General features: G+C 41.2%; 1 protein-coding gene across 1 annotated transcript in view; it reads right to left on the bottom strand.

The window, feature by feature from the left end:
- Positions 1-23,805, bottom strand: part of IQGAP1 (IQ motif containing GTPase activating protein 1) — a 100,601-nt gene that overhangs the window by 17,205 nt on the left and 59,591 nt on the right. Inside the window, exons 14-29 of the mRNA XM_082388249.1 lie at positions 23,334-23,458; positions 21,174-21,337; positions 14,265-14,355; positions 13,853-14,020; positions 13,001-13,143; positions 9,655-9,825; positions 8,873-8,956; positions 8,698-8,769; positions 8,530-8,599; positions 7,924-8,132; positions 7,079-7,234; positions 6,678-6,841; positions 5,802-6,026; positions 2,008-2,148; positions 1,831-1,915; positions 494-726 (exon numbers count right to left, since the gene is read on the bottom strand). Of these exons, the coding sequence (XP_082244375.1) occupies positions 494-726; positions 1,831-1,915; positions 2,008-2,148; positions 5,802-6,026; positions 6,678-6,841; positions 7,079-7,234; positions 7,924-8,132; positions 8,530-8,599; positions 8,698-8,769; positions 8,873-8,956; positions 9,655-9,825; positions 13,001-13,143; positions 13,853-14,020; positions 14,265-14,355; positions 21,174-21,337; positions 23,334-23,458 (2,301 nt within the window). The remainder of the gene's footprint in view (positions 1-493; positions 727-1,830; positions 1,916-2,007; positions 2,149-5,801; positions 6,027-6,677; positions 6,842-7,078; positions 7,235-7,923; positions 8,133-8,529; positions 8,600-8,697; positions 8,770-8,872; positions 8,957-9,654; positions 9,826-13,000; positions 13,144-13,852; positions 14,021-14,264; positions 14,356-21,173; positions 21,338-23,333; positions 23,459-23,805) is intronic.

The raw sequence follows: 23,805 nt of genomic DNA on the forward strand, positions 1-23,805 counted from the left end.
GTCAAGACAGTTAATTCTAGAGAAACTGCTGCACGTTCGTTGTGCTTGACAGCCTTGGGACGTTGGTTCTCTTTCCACTTCGTTTTAGTTCTACCCACAAGAACTGCTCAACCATAATTTAAAACAGTTCTCAAACACCTGCGTTGTTAGCAGAACCAACTTTCTAAGACAACGTCCCGAACTCGAACTCGCAACTGAATGTTTAATTTACAAATATTAAAAGCACTCTCCAATTCTTCTCTGGTTACAAAGTAACATGTGCCTAACGTAGACCATTGTTTTTACGTTAAGTACAGTCTATTTCATAGGAATACATTTTAAACATCCTCAAACATCCTCTTCATCATCGCCTGGAGCTCTGAGCACATGAGATGTATACCCTACAACACTGCAGTCCAGGGAATGCTGGGTGTGGTATTTAATCTTGTCTTTACCTTCAGAGTTAGAAGCACGCCCACAGAATCTTTCAAGTACCTTGTCCCTTTCCCCTTACCTGAATTTCTGGTAGGACTGGGAAAGATATTCGTTAATGATGCTTAAGTGAGCATTATCTCCCAGAAACATCTTATTGGAAGCTGCATGCTGAAGCATCTTTGCAATGGAGCCAAGATTTCGGCGTTGGTCTGTGGTAAGCTGGCCTCCTGCTGACAGGTCGATGATGTCAAAGGCATCAGGAGCAACAATGGCTGGATTCATGTATCGATAGTAAAGCAAGTTACCAATAATCTGGGAACAGAGGAAAAAGAAATGGGTGTTAAAAACCATTCCACCAAGTAAGCCATAAATGACTTTGCTAGCAAAGAAAACCAGAAAATATGGTCCTGTGAGAAAAAATTAAACACTATACACACACACACACATACTTTCTCTCAAGGCCTGAAACTAAAATGACCAAACATCCCTTGGCTGGATGCAGAAAAAAAGAAAATGAGAACAGAACTGAAAATCATGACAATGAAAGAGCAGATTCAGAAGGTAAAAATGATAGACTTAAAGTCTGTTATTGAGCATTTTAGGGCATCCTTTGTTCACATACCATGGCAGCAAATAAGGCTGCTGTCAACCACATGCACTTTTCATTTTCAGGTAGATGGGCTTTCATTTTAAGAAGCTAATGAACATAGCTAAAATAAATCCTTGAACACGACCTAATTAGCAGAGCATAACCTGTCCAACCCCCATCATCCTCATGCTGCGGACTTCAAAGGTGCACAAGTTCATGCCTCTGAAATTAAAGTCACTCAACACACATCTCTTCCACAGAAGAATTCAAGGACAGTCACAGCATTTCCCCTAGAGTTTCATTCAGAAAAAAATAAAATTAATTCACCTGAACAGAAAGTCTAGAATCGAGGCCTCACTGTAGGAAAGCACAGAACTAGGAGAGAAGAAAAAAGCGTTCAGATTAAAAAAAAAAAAAAAAAAGAAGGAAAAAAAAAAGGAGGGAGTATAGCTGAGTAAGAAAGAGTTATCAGCAACAGCCTTAGTGGAAACAACTGTGCTTGCTACCATTCACCTGGCCACCAGCAGAGGGAGCAATTCTTCAGCGAAAAGATAGGACTTAAAGAAATGTATCTCAAGACAGGAAAATCCATCTCTACTTGTTTGAGGTCTGTGTGCCATTCAAACAACATAGGAACTATATAGGAACTAAACGAGGTAGCATTTGCTATTTACAAACACTTTCAAAATCTCACAATCAACGGCGAGCTACTGACAAAATCTAGGTTAAGGTCCTTAATGAAAGTCTAAGGTCACACCTAGTCTTAGAACTTTTTCCTCAAAGGGCTATTATTGGTAGGGCAAGAATGTGCCAGCTTTCAGTCTTACCTTCAGCAGCTCATCTTCACCAGCATCAGGGAACTTCTCATGTAACGAGTCCTTCAGCACTTTGGCAATGAAGCGCATCCCATAACTGCGGGGTGGACAAAACGTAGTGAGAAGGGCCGGGGAGCAGAAGGCCACTAATTCTGGGCTCAACAGGGGGTCACAGCTGACAGCACTCACGGGATTTTGTCCACAGAGCTGATGATGGCTGACAGGAACTTGTCCGTCACGGCCCGCATGTTCCTGATGGAGTTGTCTAACCGTGTCCTGACTTCTTCATGAGCCAGAGCCTGCTCTGGGGTCACATCATAGGGTAGTTTGCTGGGAAAGCAGAAATTATCCCCAAGTATGTTAGACCAAGAGCCAGGAACAGCCTGAGGTGAGACTTTGTCTTTCATAAACAGAAAGACCCAGAGAGACTAGGTAATTTTGTTGTGCTCGTAGAGCTGGTAAATGGTGGGGCCAGAATTGGGGCTCAGGTTTTCAACTGTGAATTGGGTGCCTTGAACTATGTGCCAGGCACTGTGACAGGCACTTGGGATAAAAGGTATTAGAGACATGAAAGCTTCTCAAGTCTCTCACAGTCTGGTGGAAGAGACACACAAATAAGTATCTGTAAACACACTGCACTACAAAGAAGAAGCTGACCAGAAGTGCTACAGTGCCGCAGAGAAGAGGCTTCTATTCAGACTGGAGGAATCAAGGAAGACTTCCATAAGGAAGGGACATATGAACTCAGGAAAAAGGGAGAAGAAAGGTCTTCTGGGAAGGCAGATCAAATGCAAAGAAAGGGAAGAGGAAGGAGAAATGAGGGTGGAAAAGTAAACAGGGGCCAGATCATAGAGGGACCTGTATATGATGCTAAGAAGTCTGGACTTTCCTAGAAGTCAGGGAGAGCCATTAAGAGACAGATCTGAATTTTGAGGAGGATTGCTCTGATCCACCACGAGAAATGGTCCACTGAAGATGGACAGTCACAGATGAAAGAGCTAGAAGACTAGTGCTACAGCCTGATCAAGAAATGATGAGAGAATGGGACTTCCCTGGTGGTCAGGTGGTTAGGACACTGCGCTTACACTGCAGGGGACGTGGGTTCTATTCCTGGTTGGGGAACTAGGATCTTGCATGCCACGCAGCATGCCCCCCCCCCAAAAAAAAATGATGAGGGCATGAACAAGGATGCAAGCAGTGGGGACCAAGGAGACAGATCTGAGAGATATTAAGGAGATACAATCAATGGGACATGGTGACCCTTTAGGTACTGGTGAGGGAGCTAACAGTTACATATAGGAACTGAAGCCAGAGGAGCTGACGAGATCATTCAGGAGAAGGCCCTGAGTCAGAAGAAACTGACAAGAGAATAGATGTGCTAGAACACTGGGCCTAGGCTTAATCAGTAAGGAAACAAGGACAGGAGGGAGCTGAAAGACAAAAATGAATTGCAGGGGTCCCAGTGTGGTACTTTCAATGAGGTCAAAAAGCAGTAATGATTATCTTGGTGGCCTAAATCCAATCACAAGCGTCCTAATAAGAGAGAGGCGGAGGGAGATTTGGTGCACACAGAAGAGGAGGCAATGTGTCGATGGGGGTGGGGGTGGGGCAGAGACTGGAGTGATACAGCCACAAGGCCAGGAATGCCAACAGCCACCAGAAGCTGGAGAGGCAGGGAATGGATTTTCCACTAGAGCCTCTGGAGGGAGCACAGCCCTGCTGACACCCTGATTTCACCACTTTAATACCAATTTCGGATTTCTGGCCTCCAAAACTGTGAGAAAATAAATTTCTGTTGTTTTAAGCCGTCAAGTTTGTGGTAATTCATCACAGGAGCAATAGGAAACTATCACAGGAGCAATAGGAAACTAATACAAGCAAATAAGGACACAACTCCATTCGTCATAAGGTGGCTGAATTACAAACACTGGTAGACTATGAACACAAAGATTCAACAAAAATTAACAAAAGCATTCTGTCTGAAACAATTGGCTGTATTGAGTTTATAAGGGCATTTATATTTTGTAAGTTATGTACTTTACATCTTTTATATCAGTAAAATATAACTGTATACGTATACGACATTTTAAAAAAGGTAGCAATGAGCAAAGAGAATGAAAGTGTTAAACTAAATGGGTGTAGTCAGAGAACAGAATATTAAATTTCTAAGATTTTAGAGGTGAACACCACCAAGAGGGACAATGTCCCAGTTTGCTATGAGTTTTGTGGCTGAAGCTCAAGGATCCGTGCTGCTTACATGCTGCATGGGCTCCCACCACATACCACTACACCTCCCAGTTATCCATATTAAAAAAAATGTGTTAAAATCAATTTCCATTTTATGAAAAGCAAAATAAGACACGTTTCTGATAGGCACCTACAAGAAAAAAATCTTGAAATACCTACTGGAATTTTGATCTAAAAATGACCGACTCATGGACCGGCAGAGGAAGTATCTTAGTACCCCTGAGCCAGTGTCCATGGGGCTCTCATCTAGGGATGCCCTGAGCTTCAGGCAAACCTTCCCAGTCAACTACTGCAGCTGGCTGACCATATTCCAGGATTTGGGCCTCAGATGTGCAGGTCAAAACAAAAATGGATTTTCCATCACACCCAGCAATGATCTGACTCTTGGGTGACAGGCTGACACAAAGCAGAGAACCAAATCAGGGTTGGTTCCCACACGATTCCCAACAGGGGATAAGCCCTTTGTAGGAGTGAGCAGAATATTCTGTTCTCTATGCAGGGTAATCTCCCCCTTTGCCTGGTGTCCAGGTACGTGGAAAGCAGCATTATTCAACATGTGGACCATTCTACCAATCAGTCCAAGACAGGATAAGGAGCTTGAACCAGAATGTAATCAACTTCAGAATGGATACTTCCTTCATTGAGAAAGTCTTGCTATGGAAAAAATTGTCAGCTGAACTAAACAGTGTGTTTAGCGACACTGATGATCTTCAGTTACTGCCCCACAGATCAAACTCTGAGTAGCAATCATATGGAGAGCTACTCCTCTTAAGCTCCAGAGAACTTCATGTATGATCTAACCCTACTCTACACCAAAAAGGAAAAAACCATCATAGACTAAACTGCTCATATCTCTATTCCTCACCCCCCTCTGTCCTCACCCAAGCTGGATAAAAATATTTTAAACATTTTGGCTCTCTGAACTGTATTTTCCCAGCATTTCCCATATTCTACTGACACATTTTTGCTTTGGATGTGGTAACGCTGGTGGTGAAAACTACCACCCGGGCAGAGAACTCTCCTGGATTATGTTAATTTAGTTAGTCCAACTCTCAGTATTCCAGGGCAGCTCATCATTCGCCCACACCAGCTCCTCTTCCCTTTAATGAAACACAGTGATCTCACTCAGATCTGTGCGAGTCTTCCCATCCAACTGCATCTCTGCTGATGCCCAGTGTCCTTCCAGGTCCTAGACTCTCCCAAGCTCCTTCCACCTGACAGCATTCAGACATGAAGACTCTGCACCTAGCTCTTAGCAAGCCTGGCCCCACTGTACCCTTCAGGCCTCCACCATGTGAGGTTCACCTTCTCAGGGAGGCTCTCCCTAACCCCTCTAAGTTAGCTCCCTCTTGAATTCTCCATTACAGTTCCCTACAAAACATCACGAAACTCCCCTCAGTTTGCAACTTTATTTCTATGTACCTGTGTGTCATCTCTCCCATGCAATAAACTATGAACACAGGGCAGGGAGCATGTCTTCTTCATTCATTATTGTATGTCTCATTCGTTATCGTATTATTGTAGGTGTATCTAACACAGTGTCTGGCACTTAGTAAGTACTCAATAAATATTTGCTAAATAAGTGAATAAATTACCAGGTCAACTACTTAAAGAAGGGGTTTCTAAGGAAAACCTATTTAAGCAATTACTAATTTATAAATCAAAGAAATGTTAACTGCTTAAAAAAGAGAGAAAAAAATAAAAACATGAAAGAAAAGGTGTTGTGGTTATCATACCTTGCCTCTCCTGTCTGAGACTCCATCTGATTAACCCAAGATTTGTAAATATCCACAGGGTCGGTTTTGATATTGAGAGATTTGTCATCCATAATCTCCTTCACCACCGGGGCCAAGATCTGTCTCAGTGCATTCTGGCCCCGGGCCCCACGGTTGAAACTTACAACCATCTTAATAACTGTAGGATTTCCTGTCACGATCTCTTGAATCTGATCTACTTTTGACCTATAAAACATAAAATACAAATTCAGTTCAAACTAATCCCAAATCTACCAACCTAAAGATCCTTCCTACTTAAAGATCCCATCTCCTAAAAACAGAAATACGATAGTTGGAAGGAAAGGGGTACATGCTCTTTCTCTAGAAACACTCCCCAACACTCATCTGAACACCGGACCTTCCTGTTGTTGCTGCAAACTCAATCATAGGAACATGATCAGGTCCTTCATTAGCTAAAGATGTGAAATCTTCGTGTTTGGATCAGCTTTTAAAAAATTCTATCTTAATACAGAATATTCCTAAAACTAATTTAGCAAATCTCTATCACCTCCCCAGAAACAGCGACACTTTAGTGTTTACTGTATTAGCTTATAATTAGCATATTAGTTTATATTGTGTATATATTATTAGTTTATATTGGTATACAGTATATATATAATTAATATATATAATTAATTTGTATTTTTAGTATAATTAGTTTGCATGAGTGCATAATCTATATTATTACATTATAAAAGGTAAATGCTTCTTTAGAGTAAGTATTTCACACATGTCACAGTATTGAGAAAAGGCACAGGCAGGCCTGAATCTCAAACTATGAGCACCTATGACGGTGGGGAGGGGTCCCATGTATGCCCTGCAGAAATCTGTCCGTACTTGATTTCCTCCTGCAGTGCTGTCTTAAAGAGCCGCAGGAGCAGGTACTCCTCTCGCTGGTTGGATGCGTAGTTGTAGAGTGTGAAGATTACAGAGTCCATGAACTTGGTGGACTTGTTCTGGGGCATCTGAAAAATCAGCTTCGCCAGATAGGTGGGGTTGGTCTGAAACGAAAGCAAGGGATAAGTAATTTCTAGATGACATGAAGGCTGGCACAAATATTCAAGATTTTTCAGCTTGAAGGATTAGAAAGTACCTGAGTAATAAAGAAAAATAAGACAGCCCTTTGCTTATCTCTCAGTGGAAATCAGAAGGACTTCCACAGAGATCTATGCATCAGGTTTTCTTGAGGAAAAGTAAACTAACTAAATTTTGCAATACTAATTCCAGGAGCCACTCACCTGAAGCAAATAAAACAGGTGTTGATATGCTTCCAACTTCTCTCTCTTCTCCTTGCTCAAAGCCTTGAGACCTCCCTTCTGTTTATTTAACATCATCATATCAGACAACTGTTCCTTATTTTTTTTGGTAAGTTTTTTACTGTGGGAAACCACGTCCTGTAAACAAACACATATACATAACTCAAAAAGCTTTCAAACATGAAACTCTGGGCATTATGGAAAGGTCTTTTAGCACCTAAAAACTTTCATGAAGGTCTACTGCACTGGCAGATCCCCTAAATATTTTAGAATCACTACACTGTACCTTATTTTCAGTACATCAGTCAAATCTATTCCTACTTCCATCTTCCTATAAAGAACCTCATCTATAAAAATGTCCACTGATTCAGGAAACCAACTTCTAGGAATCTATCTTACAAAGTCTTAAACACAATTAAAGCTACATATACATTGAAACATTAACTGCAGTGTTATTCCGTAATAATAAAAGTTGAAAATGTCAAATAGTCTAGAAAAAAAGAGGTAACTCAGATTATTTCCTGATAAATTATTACACTGATGACTTATCATATGGAAAGTATCTTATCCTCTATATTAAATAAAAATGTAGGATATAAAATGATTGTTAGGGTGGTGGAATTATGGGATGATTTTTATCTACTTTTCTCTATTTAAAATTCTGTGATTAAATCATTTGATTTCTTATTTAACTTAAAAAAAAAATGTATGGCGTTCACTGAGAAGAAAGCCAGCCTCCTACCCCCTCCCTGCAAGTTACCTAGGGAGAGACAGGGGTACCAAGCAGGACGATGTACCCCAAGGCCCTTACTGGCACTGGACCATACCTGTAGTGTAATTTTATTTTTCACTAGCAGTCCAATTTTGATATCCATGAGATTGAGGTCATTCTCCAGCTGCTGGTTAGAACGGATGAGAGTAACGACCTCTTCCCTCATCTTCATAAGATCAAGCTCCTCCTGAAAATCCTGGTCACTTTGGTCGAGCAGGTGGACAAATTTTCGGACCACAACCATAGGGGGATCCTCAGCATTGACTGACAGAAAGAAAGCATGTGTCAGACGAGGAATGGAACTGTCAATAAAAGTTCTGTGTCTTGGAAAACATCAGCACTGTCTTAAAAAAAAAAAGCTCTATTCACACGTAAGATATTTGTTTATTTTTGAGATGTGCAAAGACAACCACCAAGTGCAGTCTTCCCACCAAGTGCAGTCTTCCCAGTCATGCTATTGCTATGTTGTTATGTGGAAGGCGAATACAGCAAGCAACAAGACATCAAGTCACAGGTGAGCAATAGGGCTTAAGTCACAAGCAGCACCCTACCCCCCAAGCCTTGCCTGCAGGACAAGAAAAGAGATCCGTGGAGAATACTCAGAACCTGACGGCTCTCAACCACTGCCTCAACTGTCCTCTGCTGAGCCACAGTTACTCACTGAGAGTCTTGTAGTCATCACGAGCTTTGTTTGCCCGAATAAAAGCCTGGATTTTGATAATGTCGTTTATCTAAGGAACAAAAAAAAGAAGAAATTCCTTTGTTCTTCTGTCCACCACAAACACAACAAAACTAACTCTACTGGTCCTTGTCACCCAAGGGTACTCACATGGTCTCGGAAATACTGTAGGCGATCTCTGTAGCGCTTTCTAGCTTGATGCATCCTTGCCAGGGACTGAATCTGTGGAAAAGGAAAAGAGGTTCCTGGAAATTAGAAGAGCCCTTCATCTCAACACATGTCATGCTCATGCCCCACGTTGAGAAACCCTGCCTGGGCTACACACCTTTATAACTTCATCTTTATGGGAGCGCAGGTAAGCTAAGCGGTCCTGATACGCCTTCTTCTGCTTGTATCCTCGCCACTGCGACTGAAACCATCAAACATTACATGCGACGCATTATTTCCCAAGGGTCAGAGGAAGTTAAAAGATTTTGTCTTGAGATACCATCCAAGTGCAATTCATGATGCAGCTTTAAAAAGGATCACGTCCACCAGTGACAGGGGAAGGGGAGCCTGGGCTGTACCTCCACCAGCAGAGCACACTGGCTAACTTCCACCTCCCTGATGTGAGCACAGCACTTCACACCTTAAAGTGAATCTGCACAGATGCTCTCATAGGCTCCTTACAACAAATCAGGTGAGGAAGGTAAGATAAATATTAGTATCCCCATTTATAGATGAGAAGAGGTTTACCACTACTTGGCAGTGCTGAAGCCATAATTCCTAACCCAGAATTCTTTCTGTGACATTGTGCTTCCCTGTCATTGAAGCAAAATCGCAGTTGCTTCTCTCAATATTCAAATCTGACACAAAGGAACAGTCTTAGAAGACAATGAGGTGACCAAGAAGAACTGCCACTGAGCTGCACAACTCACCACACTAAACAGCATTGAGCACACGTTAATTCCAATGGTAGTAGAGGAAGTGTTTGTCAGAAGAAGGACAAGACTAAGAGGTCAGAAGACAGAGGACACACTCAGACAGACATTCGATCGTAGGAGCTGACTGTTTATTACCCCTGCTCTAGAAGCCCACTTGCTGTCTGTATAATAGGCTCTGAAATACCTGAATGCAGGTGATGGCAGGGATTTGTTTCTTTAGGAAATTCATCCTGGATCGGAATTCCTGCCGAACTAAGTATCCCCTGCAGCAAGCCTGCAGCTTGGTGATCAAGCTTTCGTTGGCCAGCCAAAGCTGTTCTCGGTTATATGCAGCAGTCACCCCAGAGATGGAACTCTGAAAAAGCAATGGTCACGTGAGAAGACAAACATAGGTGAGAATGGACACAAATTTTACATAGTATCACACAAACTAATGCTCAAGGCTTTCCAAGGCTATACTAGATCTTTAGCCAAGAAATGGGAATGCAGACTTCAGATCTATTTTTCAAGGCCAAGTTGTCCTCACATCCCCCCAAAAAGTCATAAACAAAAACTTCACCTTCTTTTACCTCATATGTTATTTCCTTTACTCACCTACCTAACACTGGCTGTGCCAGGAACTGTGCTTGCTGATCTGGGGTCATTGCTGACAAGAAGACAGAGTGACAGGTGACAACACCAAGGCCCAGAGCCCCTGGAATGACACAGAGGAGGGCCCTGCAGGGGAGTGGACAGACTACAAATGGTCTTGAGAAGTAGCCTAGAGTGTCTGAACTGTTACTACAAGCACTGGAGAACCAGCAAACTTTCAAACAGGAATAAAACCATCGGATTTATTTTTAGAAAAGCAGCACTGTTAGCAGAGTAGCTGACAGATTAGCCTGAGTGGGTGAATTAGAATGCTGTTACCGTATAATCCAAGTGGGAGAGGACCTGGCTTGAATGAGGGCAGGAGTGGTGAGAATGGTTAGTGAGAACACCTGGTTACCCAACTAATATCCATGGTATATGAACATACCATATATCCCCCTGTCCTTGGTATCAGAGCCTTGATTTTTTTTTTCCCCTGGGCAACAACGTGTGCAGTTAAAGACTGCACTAAATTCTGGAAAGCACTGATCTAGGTTACATATTAGAATAATCCAAAAAATGAGAGGAGGTGGAGTACAAGGTCTGCAAAGAACTGGGAGAGAATAAAATCAAGAGACAAGATAAATGATAAGTTTGGGAAAAGAGACTTCTCTTTTGGGAAAAGAAAAGGATGAAGGATTCAGTGAAAATCCAGATTCACTGAAAGGGAGCAAAGTGGAGAGTGGGAGAACCAATTTGATGGTCACTATTTTTTGTTTTGTTTTGTTTTCAGGGAGGTAGGAGGTTAGGTAATGTGCTGAAGTGAGGTAACATCACTCCTCTGTTTAAAATTCTTAGGTCCAGGGCTTCCCTGGTGGCACAGTGGTTAAGAATCCGCCTGCCAATGCAGAGGACACGGGTTCGAGCCCTAGTCCGGGAAGATCCCACATGCTGTTGGAGCAACTAAGCCTGTGCGCCACAACTACTGAGCCTGCACTCTAGAGCCCGTGAGCCACAACTACTGAGCCCACGCGCCTAGAGCCCATGCTCCACAAGAGAAGCCACTGCACCGCAACGAAGAGTAGCCCCCGCTCACTGCAACTAGAAAAAGCCTGCGCACAACAACGAGGACCCAATGCAGCCAAAAATAAACAAATCAGAAAAAAAATCTTAGGTCCATACACAAAACACTAAGTAGGAGTGTCTCTGTGGAGGTTAGTAAGATTCTCAAAGGTGTACACGACCCAAAAAGAGTTAAAAATCACCCTGCTGGAAGATCACCCTGGCTTCCTTCACGTGGCCCGTCAGGTCCTTGCCTCTCTTCTCTGCCTCCTCCACTTCGCATGCCAGTCAAAGGACCACTCGTCCTCCCTGAAATGGCCCATGTTCCTCCAGTCCTTGATGTCCTTCCCCACACTGTCCTTTCTGTCCAGAATAGACTTCCCTCTGTTTCTCATCTGCTAAAATGTTATCTATGCTGTCTTTTTCCAGGATAGAATTAACTGCTTCCTTAACATTTCCTCTATTTTACTGTTATTAGAGGATCTATTTCTCTCTGCCTTACGTTGCAGTACTCAGTTCTGTGCCTGCTGTTTTTACCACAATATTGTTAATAACTGGAAGGTAGAGACTCTGATACATCTTTATAGCCTCTCAACGCCCAACATAGAGTTCAATGAGCTTAGTTAAATTTAACCACCTGTGAAACCATTAGCAGTGAAGGTGAAACACTGGGAAGGTAAGAGACTATAATTTCCCTCAGAGGAGAACTTTAATAAACACAAGATAAAAAACTCATTCCTCTGATAGGTGAGTTCTGAAGAAAGGGACTATTTCAGTTTTTACATATGTGAACATTCCATTTTTTTCTACACAGGATTTGGGAATAACTGTCCAATGGAAGTAGATAACCTTTTAAAAGTCCTTTACTGTCCCTTCTCTCTAGGAATCTTTGTGCGTATTAATCATGTGTCTAATCATGACCCACAGGAGCTCACTGAACAACTTCCCTCAATATATTTCCCTCTCCTTTCACATACATTAGGCAACTCCAGTTTGATAACCACGAGTTCAGCACCAGGTAACGTTGGAAGTGCTCAATAGCCCGTCAAGGACAAAGTAAGTGACCATTACATACAAGGACTGCAAACTTAGTAGCTCACCTTAAAAACTAGCAGTGGGCATAAGGTAAGTACACACACGACTGAAACAAATCCAAGTTGGTTAAATTCTAAATGAATACAGAGACTATGGGGGGGGGGCTTGAAATGAAGATGGGAGAAGGGAAGGAAAAGGAATTTTAATAAGAGTCGTAGAGGAGGTGACACTTGAGATGCGTGTGCCTGGAAGGATAAAATTTTGACAGATGTAGATGGCAGGGGAGGGACACCTCACGACAGCAGGAACTTTGTTTCGTTCATGACTATATCTCCAGTGTTTAGAAGAGTGTCTGGTACACATAGGAGGTATTCAGGAACTGCTGAATGAGGAAATTCTAGTAAGAGTGAACAGCATAAGCAAAGACACAGGATGGGAAAGAAGCACTTTAAAAGCTGCTATAAGAAAAACTGCTAACTTTATGTGAAAGTGCAGGATATATTCTAATATAGTATAGTTGGAATCTGTGGAATAGTCAGAAGAGATTAAAAATGTACATTGGGAAAGATTAAGAGTAGTTGCATTTAATGAGAAGTCAGAGCAACTTTTTTGTTCTTTGCTGGATCATCCAGTTTTCTTTAAAAAGCACACAACTCATCTGACTTAATTCTATAAACCAGATGTTTTACTAATTTAGGCCTTAAGCACTCCCACTGGAAAAATTACTCTAAAGTAGTTTGTTATGTAGCCTTAATTTTAGTCTAGGGCTTCTGACCACATGCCCTGTTCCTCCTAAGTAATATTACCTCTAAAATACAGGTACTTTCTCTCAGCTTCTTCTTTTGTGAAGAAATGTGACCTACCTGGATCTCCTCCCGAGAAAGCTGCATAGAATTTTGCACAAAGTCGGGGGGTTCATCCCATCCTCCTTCCAGCGTCTCCAGATTGTGGTAATAATAATAGCCACCTTTCACCCAGTGCTTCACCCACTTGCTGTTATAATCTCCTGGCAGAAAATAAAGGAAAGATGAAAGAAACCCAGAGCCACACTTCCCACATTCACATGTCTAATACCACAGGATTGTTCTGGTAAGGGTTAACAAGCTGAATGAAGACCATTCCAAAACCTGTCCCTGGGTTTATGAGAGTAAAGAGCGATCCTAAGTCCCTCTTAAATTATGACTTTGTAATGTCTCACTTAGCTCATTCATATCCACAGTATAAAAAGAAAATACCTATGAAGTCCAAACGGGGAAATCAACCTTGACTGCCTCTGTTCCTTCCGAAGCCTATACCTAAGTAAGACCTTGTGTGTCAGAAAACTATTCTGATAAAACACGTGCAGCCATTCAGCCTCTCTAGTTAATTTTAAAAAATGGGCCATGAAACGGGATGAAAAATCTTATCTTTATTCCCCTCTTTTTGCGGATAAACTACTTTTAAATATCTACAGGCTTAGGTAATCAGAACTACTAACACCCTATGAAAGATTAACATTTTCAGAAAACTGACCTTTTTATTAACACAGCCACCCTCAAGAGGAAGAAAAAGAATATTTTCAAAAATAGGAATATTATCTCCTTGGGTCTTTAAAATAAGCCTAATACTGTATTCTGAAGTACCTTTCCCTATAGCTTGTCCCTTTGCTCTACATCTGCCCTATGATATTTTCAAGTTCTTACTTTCAGGGCACATATCTATTTACCCAAACTCACCTGCTGCCAGTTTTTTCTTCTTGGCTTCAGCAAGGTCACTCTGGTAAGTTTCACCACATTCAGGGATGACGCCATACAAGCCGACATCAGGGGAACGAAGGGCACTCAGTGTTTTTCCAACATCGCCATTCTCCACTGCTTCATTAATGGCAAAGATTCCTAAGGCAACTATCCCAGAAGAGAACTGTTACTGGAATAGTATAGAAGGTGTCTAGATTCACCTACTAGCAAACTGTTCCCCCTACATCTTTCTATCTTGGTCAAGCTGAGTTTTAAGAAGGTGTCTAGATTCACCTACTAGCAAACTGTTCCCCCTACATCTTTCTATCTTGGTCAAGCTGAGTTCTAAGATATGGAGCACCTCACCACCCCCACTTTCCACCAGAGTAGAAATGAAACAACTGATACATACACCTCTGTGCTTCTTGGGTGTCTTTGTTGGACTGCCAGATTCCACCTTGAATTTCATCCAACCATAACACAGCTGACTCATCCTGGGTTTCCTACAAACCATTAAAAGCAAAACAATACTAGAGTCATCAAATCAGGGTACATGTCATGATGGCGGCTTCTGAGACTCAATTAGAGATAGAGGAAGAAGTTTCCAACATACAAGACACATGGAATAGTCAACTGGAAGAAGCCAGGCACCAAAAAACTGGTAAAGGGTTACAAGAGAAATATCACAGATGTAGGTGATGGATGTAAGAAGATGGATTCAAGTTGTTCAGGAGGACAAGAGCTGCTAGAAGGGGCAAAAGGTCCCAACTGTGAAGGGGCCCAGGGACTTAAATACTGTGACAAGCACCATGACATGAAGTACTTTTTAGAAAGCCTCCTTCGCCAACAATATTCAGAGGGAATTAATATTCTCTATGACTACTGTTTTTAGGACTATCAAGACATTATCACATGTGAAGCCAGGAGTCACTATAGGCAATTTAACCTTATCACCAGCTTATACTCTAAAACTTGAAAGTTGTATCAGTTGTTGGAAACTTAAAAACACATTTTCACACAGAAACATAATAAATGGTGATTAGTTTTCTCAGCATGGCCAACAAAAGCCTCTCTAGTCCATAGTGTAGTTTGAGATGAATACTAGGGACAGAGGTGAAATAGAAGTGGAGTCTTTTTCTCCTTCTAGACAAGGCACTTCAGGTTTTAAAGTGTCCAGGTTGAGAGTCATGTTTGAGGCAATCCTGACAGACCCAACAAAAGTAACTGTTCCTGAGGCTTGAGCTAATAGCAACTGGGATAAATAGTAGCTCAAAAATAGATCGAGACTGCCTGATGTAAATATAATTTGCCAAGGCACCAGTGAGGCGGCTGGGATCAGTAACTATAACTGTGTTGCCAGGTGAGGCAGGGTCTGGGCTGTGGGGCAAAATGGAAAGTTTCACTGCCTTCTGCAGGCCCAGCAGTTGAAGTGCAAAACCTTCGAGGAGGCTTGGTTTTCCTCCTGCGTTACTGGGGAGAGATACACAATATTTCACTCAGCAGAGCCAAGCAGTCACAAACCCCTGCAATTTATAAAGTGCCTTGGTGACAGGGTAAGGCCAAAGGAAGGCATCTGAGATCGAAAACTTTCTCTCTAATTCAGAGTTTTAGAAAGATCATTTAACTTACAGTCATAAGAGGCACCGTCCCAATTTAAGAAGCTCATAGTCTTGGGAAAGGAAAAGAGTAACCCGATAAATAGAATGCAAGAACAAGTCACCTAATAGCTGCAGAACTTAGCACTTTCCTACCACTGGTCAGCTTCTGTTACTGAAAATAGAAAATGGCCACACACAATTCCCTAGAGTCATACGAATAAATACTGGCAATGCTAAGCAACAGTTTCAATACGAGATGATACAATGAGTCAGCAACAACTTAAACTGAGAAGTCATAAGCTAGACAGCTGAAGGTGCAGTCTCCAAGAGAAGTGGCATAAAAACCCTTGCACCCCCAAAGCAAGTATTTCCACAGAACCAGGCCACTTCTGGCTCAGTTTTAGGCTAATGCATGAGTCAGCCGGCTCTGAGCAGAGTCTACTGTAAGCAACGCTTGGGGGCTTGGCACACCTTTCTTGCATCCAGAGAATGGCGCAGCTTATCATGATTTCTGACCATTCAGAGTTTTGTCTTCTCTGCCCCAGGCAGACTAAAGCAGAAGGATTAAAACAAACACTTCCATACTGAAGGAGGCAAGATGGGGGACATACACCAGCTCATCCCAGTGTGAGGAAAGAACAGGCTCTCTCTGCTCCAATTAGATCGAATAAGATGACAAAAGCCAACATCCTCCTGTTAAAGTTTGCTCTAAAGATTAACTCAAATCACTCAGTAGAGAGTTAAAACCCTGAACGAGATATTGTGGAGAATATTGAGATAAAATAGATTTAATGTGAGAATGCTATATAAAGTATAAGGAAATAACATCCCCTAACAACTCTGACTGACACTTAGAAGCACACTGACTGCATTTTAGAAGAGGTAAAGAGATAGGGACCAGAGATAAGAATCAAACGAGTGGGCAATGACTGGAGGTAAAAGAGGTGGAGAAGCCACAAGATACAGCGAAAATAAAGGGAAAAGAGATGAAAGGATGGCTACCGTACATATATGTGTGTATATATACGGAAAGCACAAACACACACACTTGCAAAGGGCACTTCTCACCCCTTAAAACCTCCTTAAAAGTCTCTCCTATTATATGTGGCATGGATGCATGTGTCATGATTGATAAAATATTACACATATGTATTGATAATATATATGTAACATATTATAGATACATCTATGTGTAATATAAATGTAATGTTTTATCTCTCATCACATATGTAAACTATGCTATATATATACACATATAAACCACTCCATACCTACCATATACACATGTAAACACACATACATGAATCTATACAACATATTTATCAACACAAGCACTGATCAATCAGAGTGGAGCAGAGATCTTATGGCCCCTTGCTGGTTTAGGTATTAATCCTCTAGTTGCTCATAGCGGAAGTTCAGGGAAAGAGCTAGAACTGGTGGTGGAACACATTTGGGAGGCCTGGGACAGGAGCAACGTACCAAACAAAAGTACTCAATATTCTAACAACTGGTACAGCCATGTCAGTGCACACCAGCTGATTTTTAGCTACATTCATGTATGCCTGTCGGTCTACACTCAGACTGTGGGGTGGGGGAGGAGAAGCCAGACTTAAAAATCATTCATATTTGTAATTATAAAATAAAATTATAAAATGAGTTCCTTGAGAATTCCTGATATCTGTGTCTTGGCATTCAAACAATACTACCCAGTGACCAGTAATCTACTTTTAGCAAGTATTCCACAGGCACTAAATTTAAATGAAGAGAGAACTGAAAACAGTAGAGGAAGGACCTCTGAATATCCCCTCCTACATAAAAGCAACAAAAACACTGACAAAAGTCATCAGAATCAACTTTTTCAAAACTATAGAAATTAACCAAAGTCTTGCAGCAATCAGAGTTTATTCAAGAAGAACAGTTGGCTCTCAGTAACAACAGTGAGGTCTATGGCGCTTAAATTGCCCTATGCCCATTTGTGCTCTGCCCACCCCCCTCCGCCCCCACCCCATACACACCTACCTCCTTCAAAGCCCTATCTATTCCCACAGAACTGTCATTAGTTGACATGTTAGGTAGTTCCCTGGAAGACCACAGCTAGGCTGTCTTTATCTGACCTGACTTAGAGCTTGCCCAGTGCAAACAGCCTTTTCTCCAGGGGTATTTGTCCAAAACAGTAAGAGGTAATTGCTTCACATCACAGATGCCTGGGGCAGTGGGTAAAACTTAGGCAAATAATAGGTTAACCAAAAAGCTTAAAAGGAAAAGCTAGAGAATGAGATGTCCACAGAGAGCTTTGAAAAGCTCTGACAAATTCCTGGGATGGGAATCTAGAAGGTCATAGTGCATTATGGGCTATGCACATGCTCAGAAGAGATCTGATAAGGCTGTAAGCTCTGACCTCTGGCTGACCTTGAGGCTCTGGGCAAGCATGAAGTGAAGGGTAAAGCAAAATTGTAAACTGCCTGGCTGTGAGTCGAGGGCATGCCCCAACACACACAAAGGCCCTCAGCAAAGGCTGGGAGCTTTATTGGTTCTAGGCATTTAAGGAAATTTCTGACTAATCATTAGCTGACCACTAGCTAACCAAGCAGAGACTTCAGTGGACACACATGACAAAGAATACAGACTTGAAAAAACTGAAAATCACTAAACAAACAGGGACAACCATAAACCCTGAGGAGGGGGTAGAATCTGATTTCCAAAGTTGCCCCATTATTAAAATGTCCAGCTTTCAACCAAAAATTACAAGACATGCAAAGAAACAAGAAAGCATGGTCCAAACAGGAAAAAAAACAGACAACAGAAACTGTCCAAATTGAACTTAGTAGACAAAGACTTAAATCAGCTATCTTAAGTACGTTCAAAGAACTAAAGGAAACCATATCTAAAGAACTAAAGGAAAGTATGAGAACAATGTCTCACCAAATAGAGAATATACATTTTTTAAAAAAGAACCAGATTAAATTATGGAGTTGAAAAATACAATAACCGAAATGAAAAATTCACTAGAGGGATTCAGCAGATTTGAGTAAAGAGAAGATATATGCATAATGGAACTCCCTAAAGGCAAAGAGAAAGAGGCAGTTTACTTGAAGAAAATCTGAACAGACCTATAACAAATATAGAGATAGAATCAGTAATCAAAACATATTCCACAAAAACAAAAACAAGAATTCACCATATGGCTTCATTGGTGAATTCTACCAAATGTTTAAAGAACTAATATCAATCCTCTACAAACTCTTCTAAAACATAAAAGAGGAAGGAACACTTCCCAATTCATTCTATGATACCAAAACCAGACAGAAAGATATTACAAGAAAAACAGATCAAATTTAAATTAAGATCTTTCGCTTGCTAAATTTGGAACTCAGATGATTATTTTTAAAACTACTCCCAAGAGGAACTTAAAAGCTGAGCTCAGGCTTAAAAAAAGACAATTACACCTAAAGTATAGTCTACCCATCTGAGCATGGCAGTGTTAAGCACATTTTCCCCTAACTCTCCCCTTCCTCTGCCTTTGATGAACTCTGAAAAGTTATTCCACAGCAAAAGGAAATGCTTCAAACTCTAGTCACATCCTCTAAAAGTTTAACTCCTATGACCCGAACAAAAGGAGCAGTAAGGCCCATCACATGAGTGAGAGCTGGTACAAATTATATCCTCAATCTACTTTCCTTTTTTAGACATGGACTCAGACCTAGCTTATTCTTTCAAAACCCATTCCTCTGTCTGTTGGATCGGATATATAAGACTCTTTTTGGACTAATAAGGCAGGAAAAAATAACACTACCACCACTGGCCTACGCAGAATCATTGCAGCCAGGCCCCAGGTTAGAGATTCTGAATTAGCAAAAATAGAATTAAAGCTTAGGAATCTGTATTTTTAAAATGACTTTTCAAGCGTTCTAGTCATCAGTCAAGTTTGGGAAGCTCTGATCCAATAAACTGATATCAAAAACAGACCTCTATTTACAGCTTCCCTACAGCCAACTGCTTCTCACTTGAGTAAGTAAAACCAGTTAATGCCTTTGTCTCCTCGCTACAAAATGGGGGTTGTGATTCAACCTTCACCACAGGATCAACTGACATGCATAGCAATGACCCTCTTAAAAGGAACCTGGTACTTGCTACACTTATATGTTTAGGACACAGTAATGTCAACTACTCTCATGACAATGGAATCAAAGGAGATCTATCAACATTATATTATCCACAGCTCCTCCCCCACAACCCAAACTTCTAAAGCCCACAAGGCTGTCGGTGTACAATAGCTCCCTTAACACAAAAGCCCTGATCTGTTTTACTACTTTTGGCTTCCCAGAAGGAATGTGACCCCCTGAATTAAGAATTTCTTTTAGCTCTTCTGCTTGCTGCAAGAACCTCACCATAGGGATCTTCTAAGTCAGAAAAGAAAATTGTGGTCCTCCTTATCCAATTGTTGTTAGTTAGGAAGAACTTAAAAGGAGATGAATCACAATTCCGAAAAACAGATGGTCATTATGCTTTCATCACAGAACAAGTATCTGAGGGCCTACTAAACACATGGCAACTTCCTATTCAGCAAGAGGACTAAAAAAGGAGTAAATCTTGTCCATTTCCTCAACAAACTAGCTGAGAGGCAAGACAAACTTTTTAAAAGATGGGTTTGTATTACAATTACTTTGGAGAACAGATTCATAGCAGCATTATCCCTAATAGCCACAAAGTGGAAACATGACCATCGACTCATGAATAGATAAATAAAATGTGGTACAGCCATACAATGGAATATTATTCAACAATAAAAAGAAAATACTAATACATGCTACAGCTTGGATAAACCAAGCTAAGAGAAAGAAGCCAGTCACAAAGGACCACACATTGTATGATTCCATTTATATGAAATGTCCAGAATAGACAAATCCATAGACAGAAAGCAGACTGATGGTTAGCTAGGACTGGAGAGATTGAGAGAAATGAGGGGTGACTACCTACAGGTACCAGGTTTCTTTTGGGGGTGATGAAAATGTTCTAAAATTGATTGTGGTGATAGTTGCACAATTCTGTGAATAGACGAAAAACCACTGAATTGTACACTTCAAAACAGTGAGCTGTATGGTATGTGAATTATATCCCAATAAAGCCATTATTTAAATTTAAAAAAAAGAAACTTTATGGCATTACCTACTAAAGCTTAACATATGTATTCTCTATGACCCAAAAATTCCACTTCCAAATGTATACCTAATAGAAATGCATACATATATTTACCAAAAGACATGTACTAGAATAAATCAGGATAGTGGTTACCACTGTGCTGGGGGGCGGGGAGGCCGGAGGTGAATAAGGATGTAAGGGGATATAAGGGGGTTTCTGTTAATGCTTTTTATAATCCGAGCACCAATTACATAGGTATGCTCACTTCTGAACATTTATACAACTGTATACTTAAATAACTGACACATTTTTCTGGATTTTATATTTCAATAGAGAATTTCTTTAAAGAGACATAAGAGATGTGTCTACAACCATAACAACAAAGAACAACAAAAAAACCAAATGTGTAAAATAGCTTAAGCTTCTGGAAGGCAGAGTCTATGACTCTTACATCGTGTGTCCCTCCAGTGCTCTGAATCTAAGGGTGCCCAGGAAATAGTCATTGAGGGAACACCCCACCTCTATCTCCGTTCTAGGAGGGATGAAGTTCTCGGAACAAAAAGGAACAATTTAGTGCCACTCACCTGGGCTTTCTCTCTCTTTGCTCTGATCAGCGTGTCTTGGTAATGCTGGGCCACTTCTGCAAGGACCCCCTCGAGTTTAGCTGCAGGAATCTGCAGGGCCTGCAGAGTCTTTTGGGCATCACCTTCATCCAGGGCTTCGTTAATTAAACCAATGGCTAAAATCCCTAAATATGAATGGACAAAAGGTTATTTTTTAGATTAAGAAATTGTATAAATAAATCAGTCTTTAAACATGCTAAGTGACCATAAATCCTCTATCCTAGAGTCACCATGATTCAAACTACAATTTGTCATCCATAATATTAAACGGCATTTAAATCTTTTTCCTTTAAATTTAGTGGTTTTTTTCATCTAAGTAAACTCCCTTATATCCATATTCCTATTGAAATCTCAAGTCCTTTTGTTTTATTTTTACTTGCTCTAACTTAAGAGTGATGAGGATTTTGATGAAACTGGCTTTATAAAGGATAGCTTTCAAGTATACTCCAATGTGTGATCAAAACCATTCTTGATTCACAAAAAGTCAAGAGTTCAAGGGATCTTAAAAGTCACCTAGTGGGACTTCCCTGGTGGCGCAGTGGTTAAGAATCCGCCTGCCAATGCAGGGGACACGGGTTCAAACCCTGGTCCAGGAAGATCCCACATGCTGCAGAGCAATTAAGCCCCTGCGCCACAACTACTGAGCCCGCGTGCCACAAATACTGAAGCCCGTGCCCCTAGAGCCCATGCTCTGTGATAAGAGAAGCCACCGCAGTGAGAAGCCCACACACCACAACGAAGAGTAGCCCCCGCTCGCTGCAACTAGAGAAAGCCCGCACACAGCAACGAAGAACCAACGCAGCCAAAAAAAGAAATAAATTAAATAAATAAATCAAAAAAAAAAAAGTCACCTAGTTCAACATTTTTATAGAAAAAAAAAGATGAGCCTTAGGAATCTCCTCTCCAACACCACACAGCAAACAAGTAAGAAACGGAGAATCAAAGCTCAGGGCCTCCTACTCCAAGGCAAGGCTCTTCCCACTAAATCACTGAATATTTCTCACAGGAAACACTAAATAAAACTAGAAATATTCACTCCTCAGGTATCTCAGCCAACTGGACTACTTTTGTAAAGACTCTGTTGTATAATAAAAAATTTGGCTGGTCTTTGTCCCTGGTTTCCGGAAAGGAGGCGCTAAACCCTTGGAATTTCCCAAATGACAGGAGTATCTTCATTATCCATAGTGGGCCCCTAGGACCACACCTGAGTTTATGCCAACCAGGTGACTCCTGGTGCGCCCCTAGAAACTTTTGGGATAGGGGCTGGTCATGCTGGAAAGACCAACCATGTGATTAGAAGATTGGGGCTTTGAGCCATGTGATCTCAGAATATCAGCCCAGCTATTCCAGGGAGGAGAGGCAGACTGGAAATTGAATTCAATTACTTGGCCAATAGTTGGCCATAATTCAATCAATTATTTGTATGTAACGAAGCCCCAATAAAAACCCTGGATATCCAAAGCTCAGGTGAGCTTCCCTGGTTGTGATACTCATCAATGGGCTGGGAGGGCAACACACCCTGAGGATACAAAAGCTTCGAATTTGGGACCCTACCAGACATTGCCCTACTGGTCTCTTCTTTTGACTCATCCTGATTTGTATTCTTTACAATAAAACTATAACCATAAGTATAGTGCTTTCCTGAGTTCTGTGAGTCATTCTAGCCAATTACTGAACCTGAGGAGATAGAGGGGACCCCTGAATATATAGCCAGTTTTTCAGAAGTGTGGTGACCTGGGAACTCCAGAGATTAAGGCTGGTGTCTGAAGTGAGAGGAGTCTTGGGGAGGACTGTGCCCTCAATCTGTGCAATATGACCTAACTCCAGGTAGTTAGTGTCAGAACCACTTCTTATAATAGCATTTAAAAATAACAGATCATGTTCAATTCACCTCCTGAAAATTTTAGTTCTTATTACATACTTATCTAATTATAGCAGTTGCCTGGTGTTTTGAAAACAATATACAACTGTAGCTTTTTGAGACAGATAAAGAGATAGATTTTTTTTTTTTTTTTCCAATTTCCAAAAATCCTCCCGGGAGTAGTGTTTAGAACCAGCTCATGGAATCACATTATCTGTAACTGTGACATTATCTGGGGGGATGGGAAGTAGATTACTCACTCTCATGTTCCTCCTGCACCACAAGATTCACATGGTCCACACAAGCTTGGATGTCATTCCACGTAATAAATTCATTATTCTCTGCATGTGCTTGAGCTTTCAGTTTCATCAGCTCATCGAGATATCTGCCCCATTCCCCCAACAAAAGAGACAATGAAGTGCAACATAAGAAAAGGGACCTTCAGGATTATTTTGGTTGACAGGAATGAGAAGACATGGGGGCAAAGGATCCAAGGAATAGAGACAGCTAAGGAACCCCAACAGCTTGAAGTATTCTAGAGGTCAGCTTTGGGACTGAGGAGCTTCCTTGAGCAAAGTGTAGAAATGCAAGGATATCACTTATTCTTAACGGCCTATTTATATTACATGTTCTAAATTCCAAGTAAGACCAACTCTGGAATCAGAGGCAGCAGCTCAAGCAATCCCTCTAAAGACAAGGAAACAAGGCCATACACCAGCTAACAAACACAGA

The sequence above is a fragment of the Balaenoptera borealis genome (genome assembly GCF_965194805.1).
Source record: "Balaenoptera borealis genome assembly, chromosome: 3".
Classification (NCBI taxonomy): Eukaryota; Metazoa; Chordata; class Mammalia; order Artiodactyla; family Balaenopteridae; genus Balaenoptera; species Balaenoptera borealis.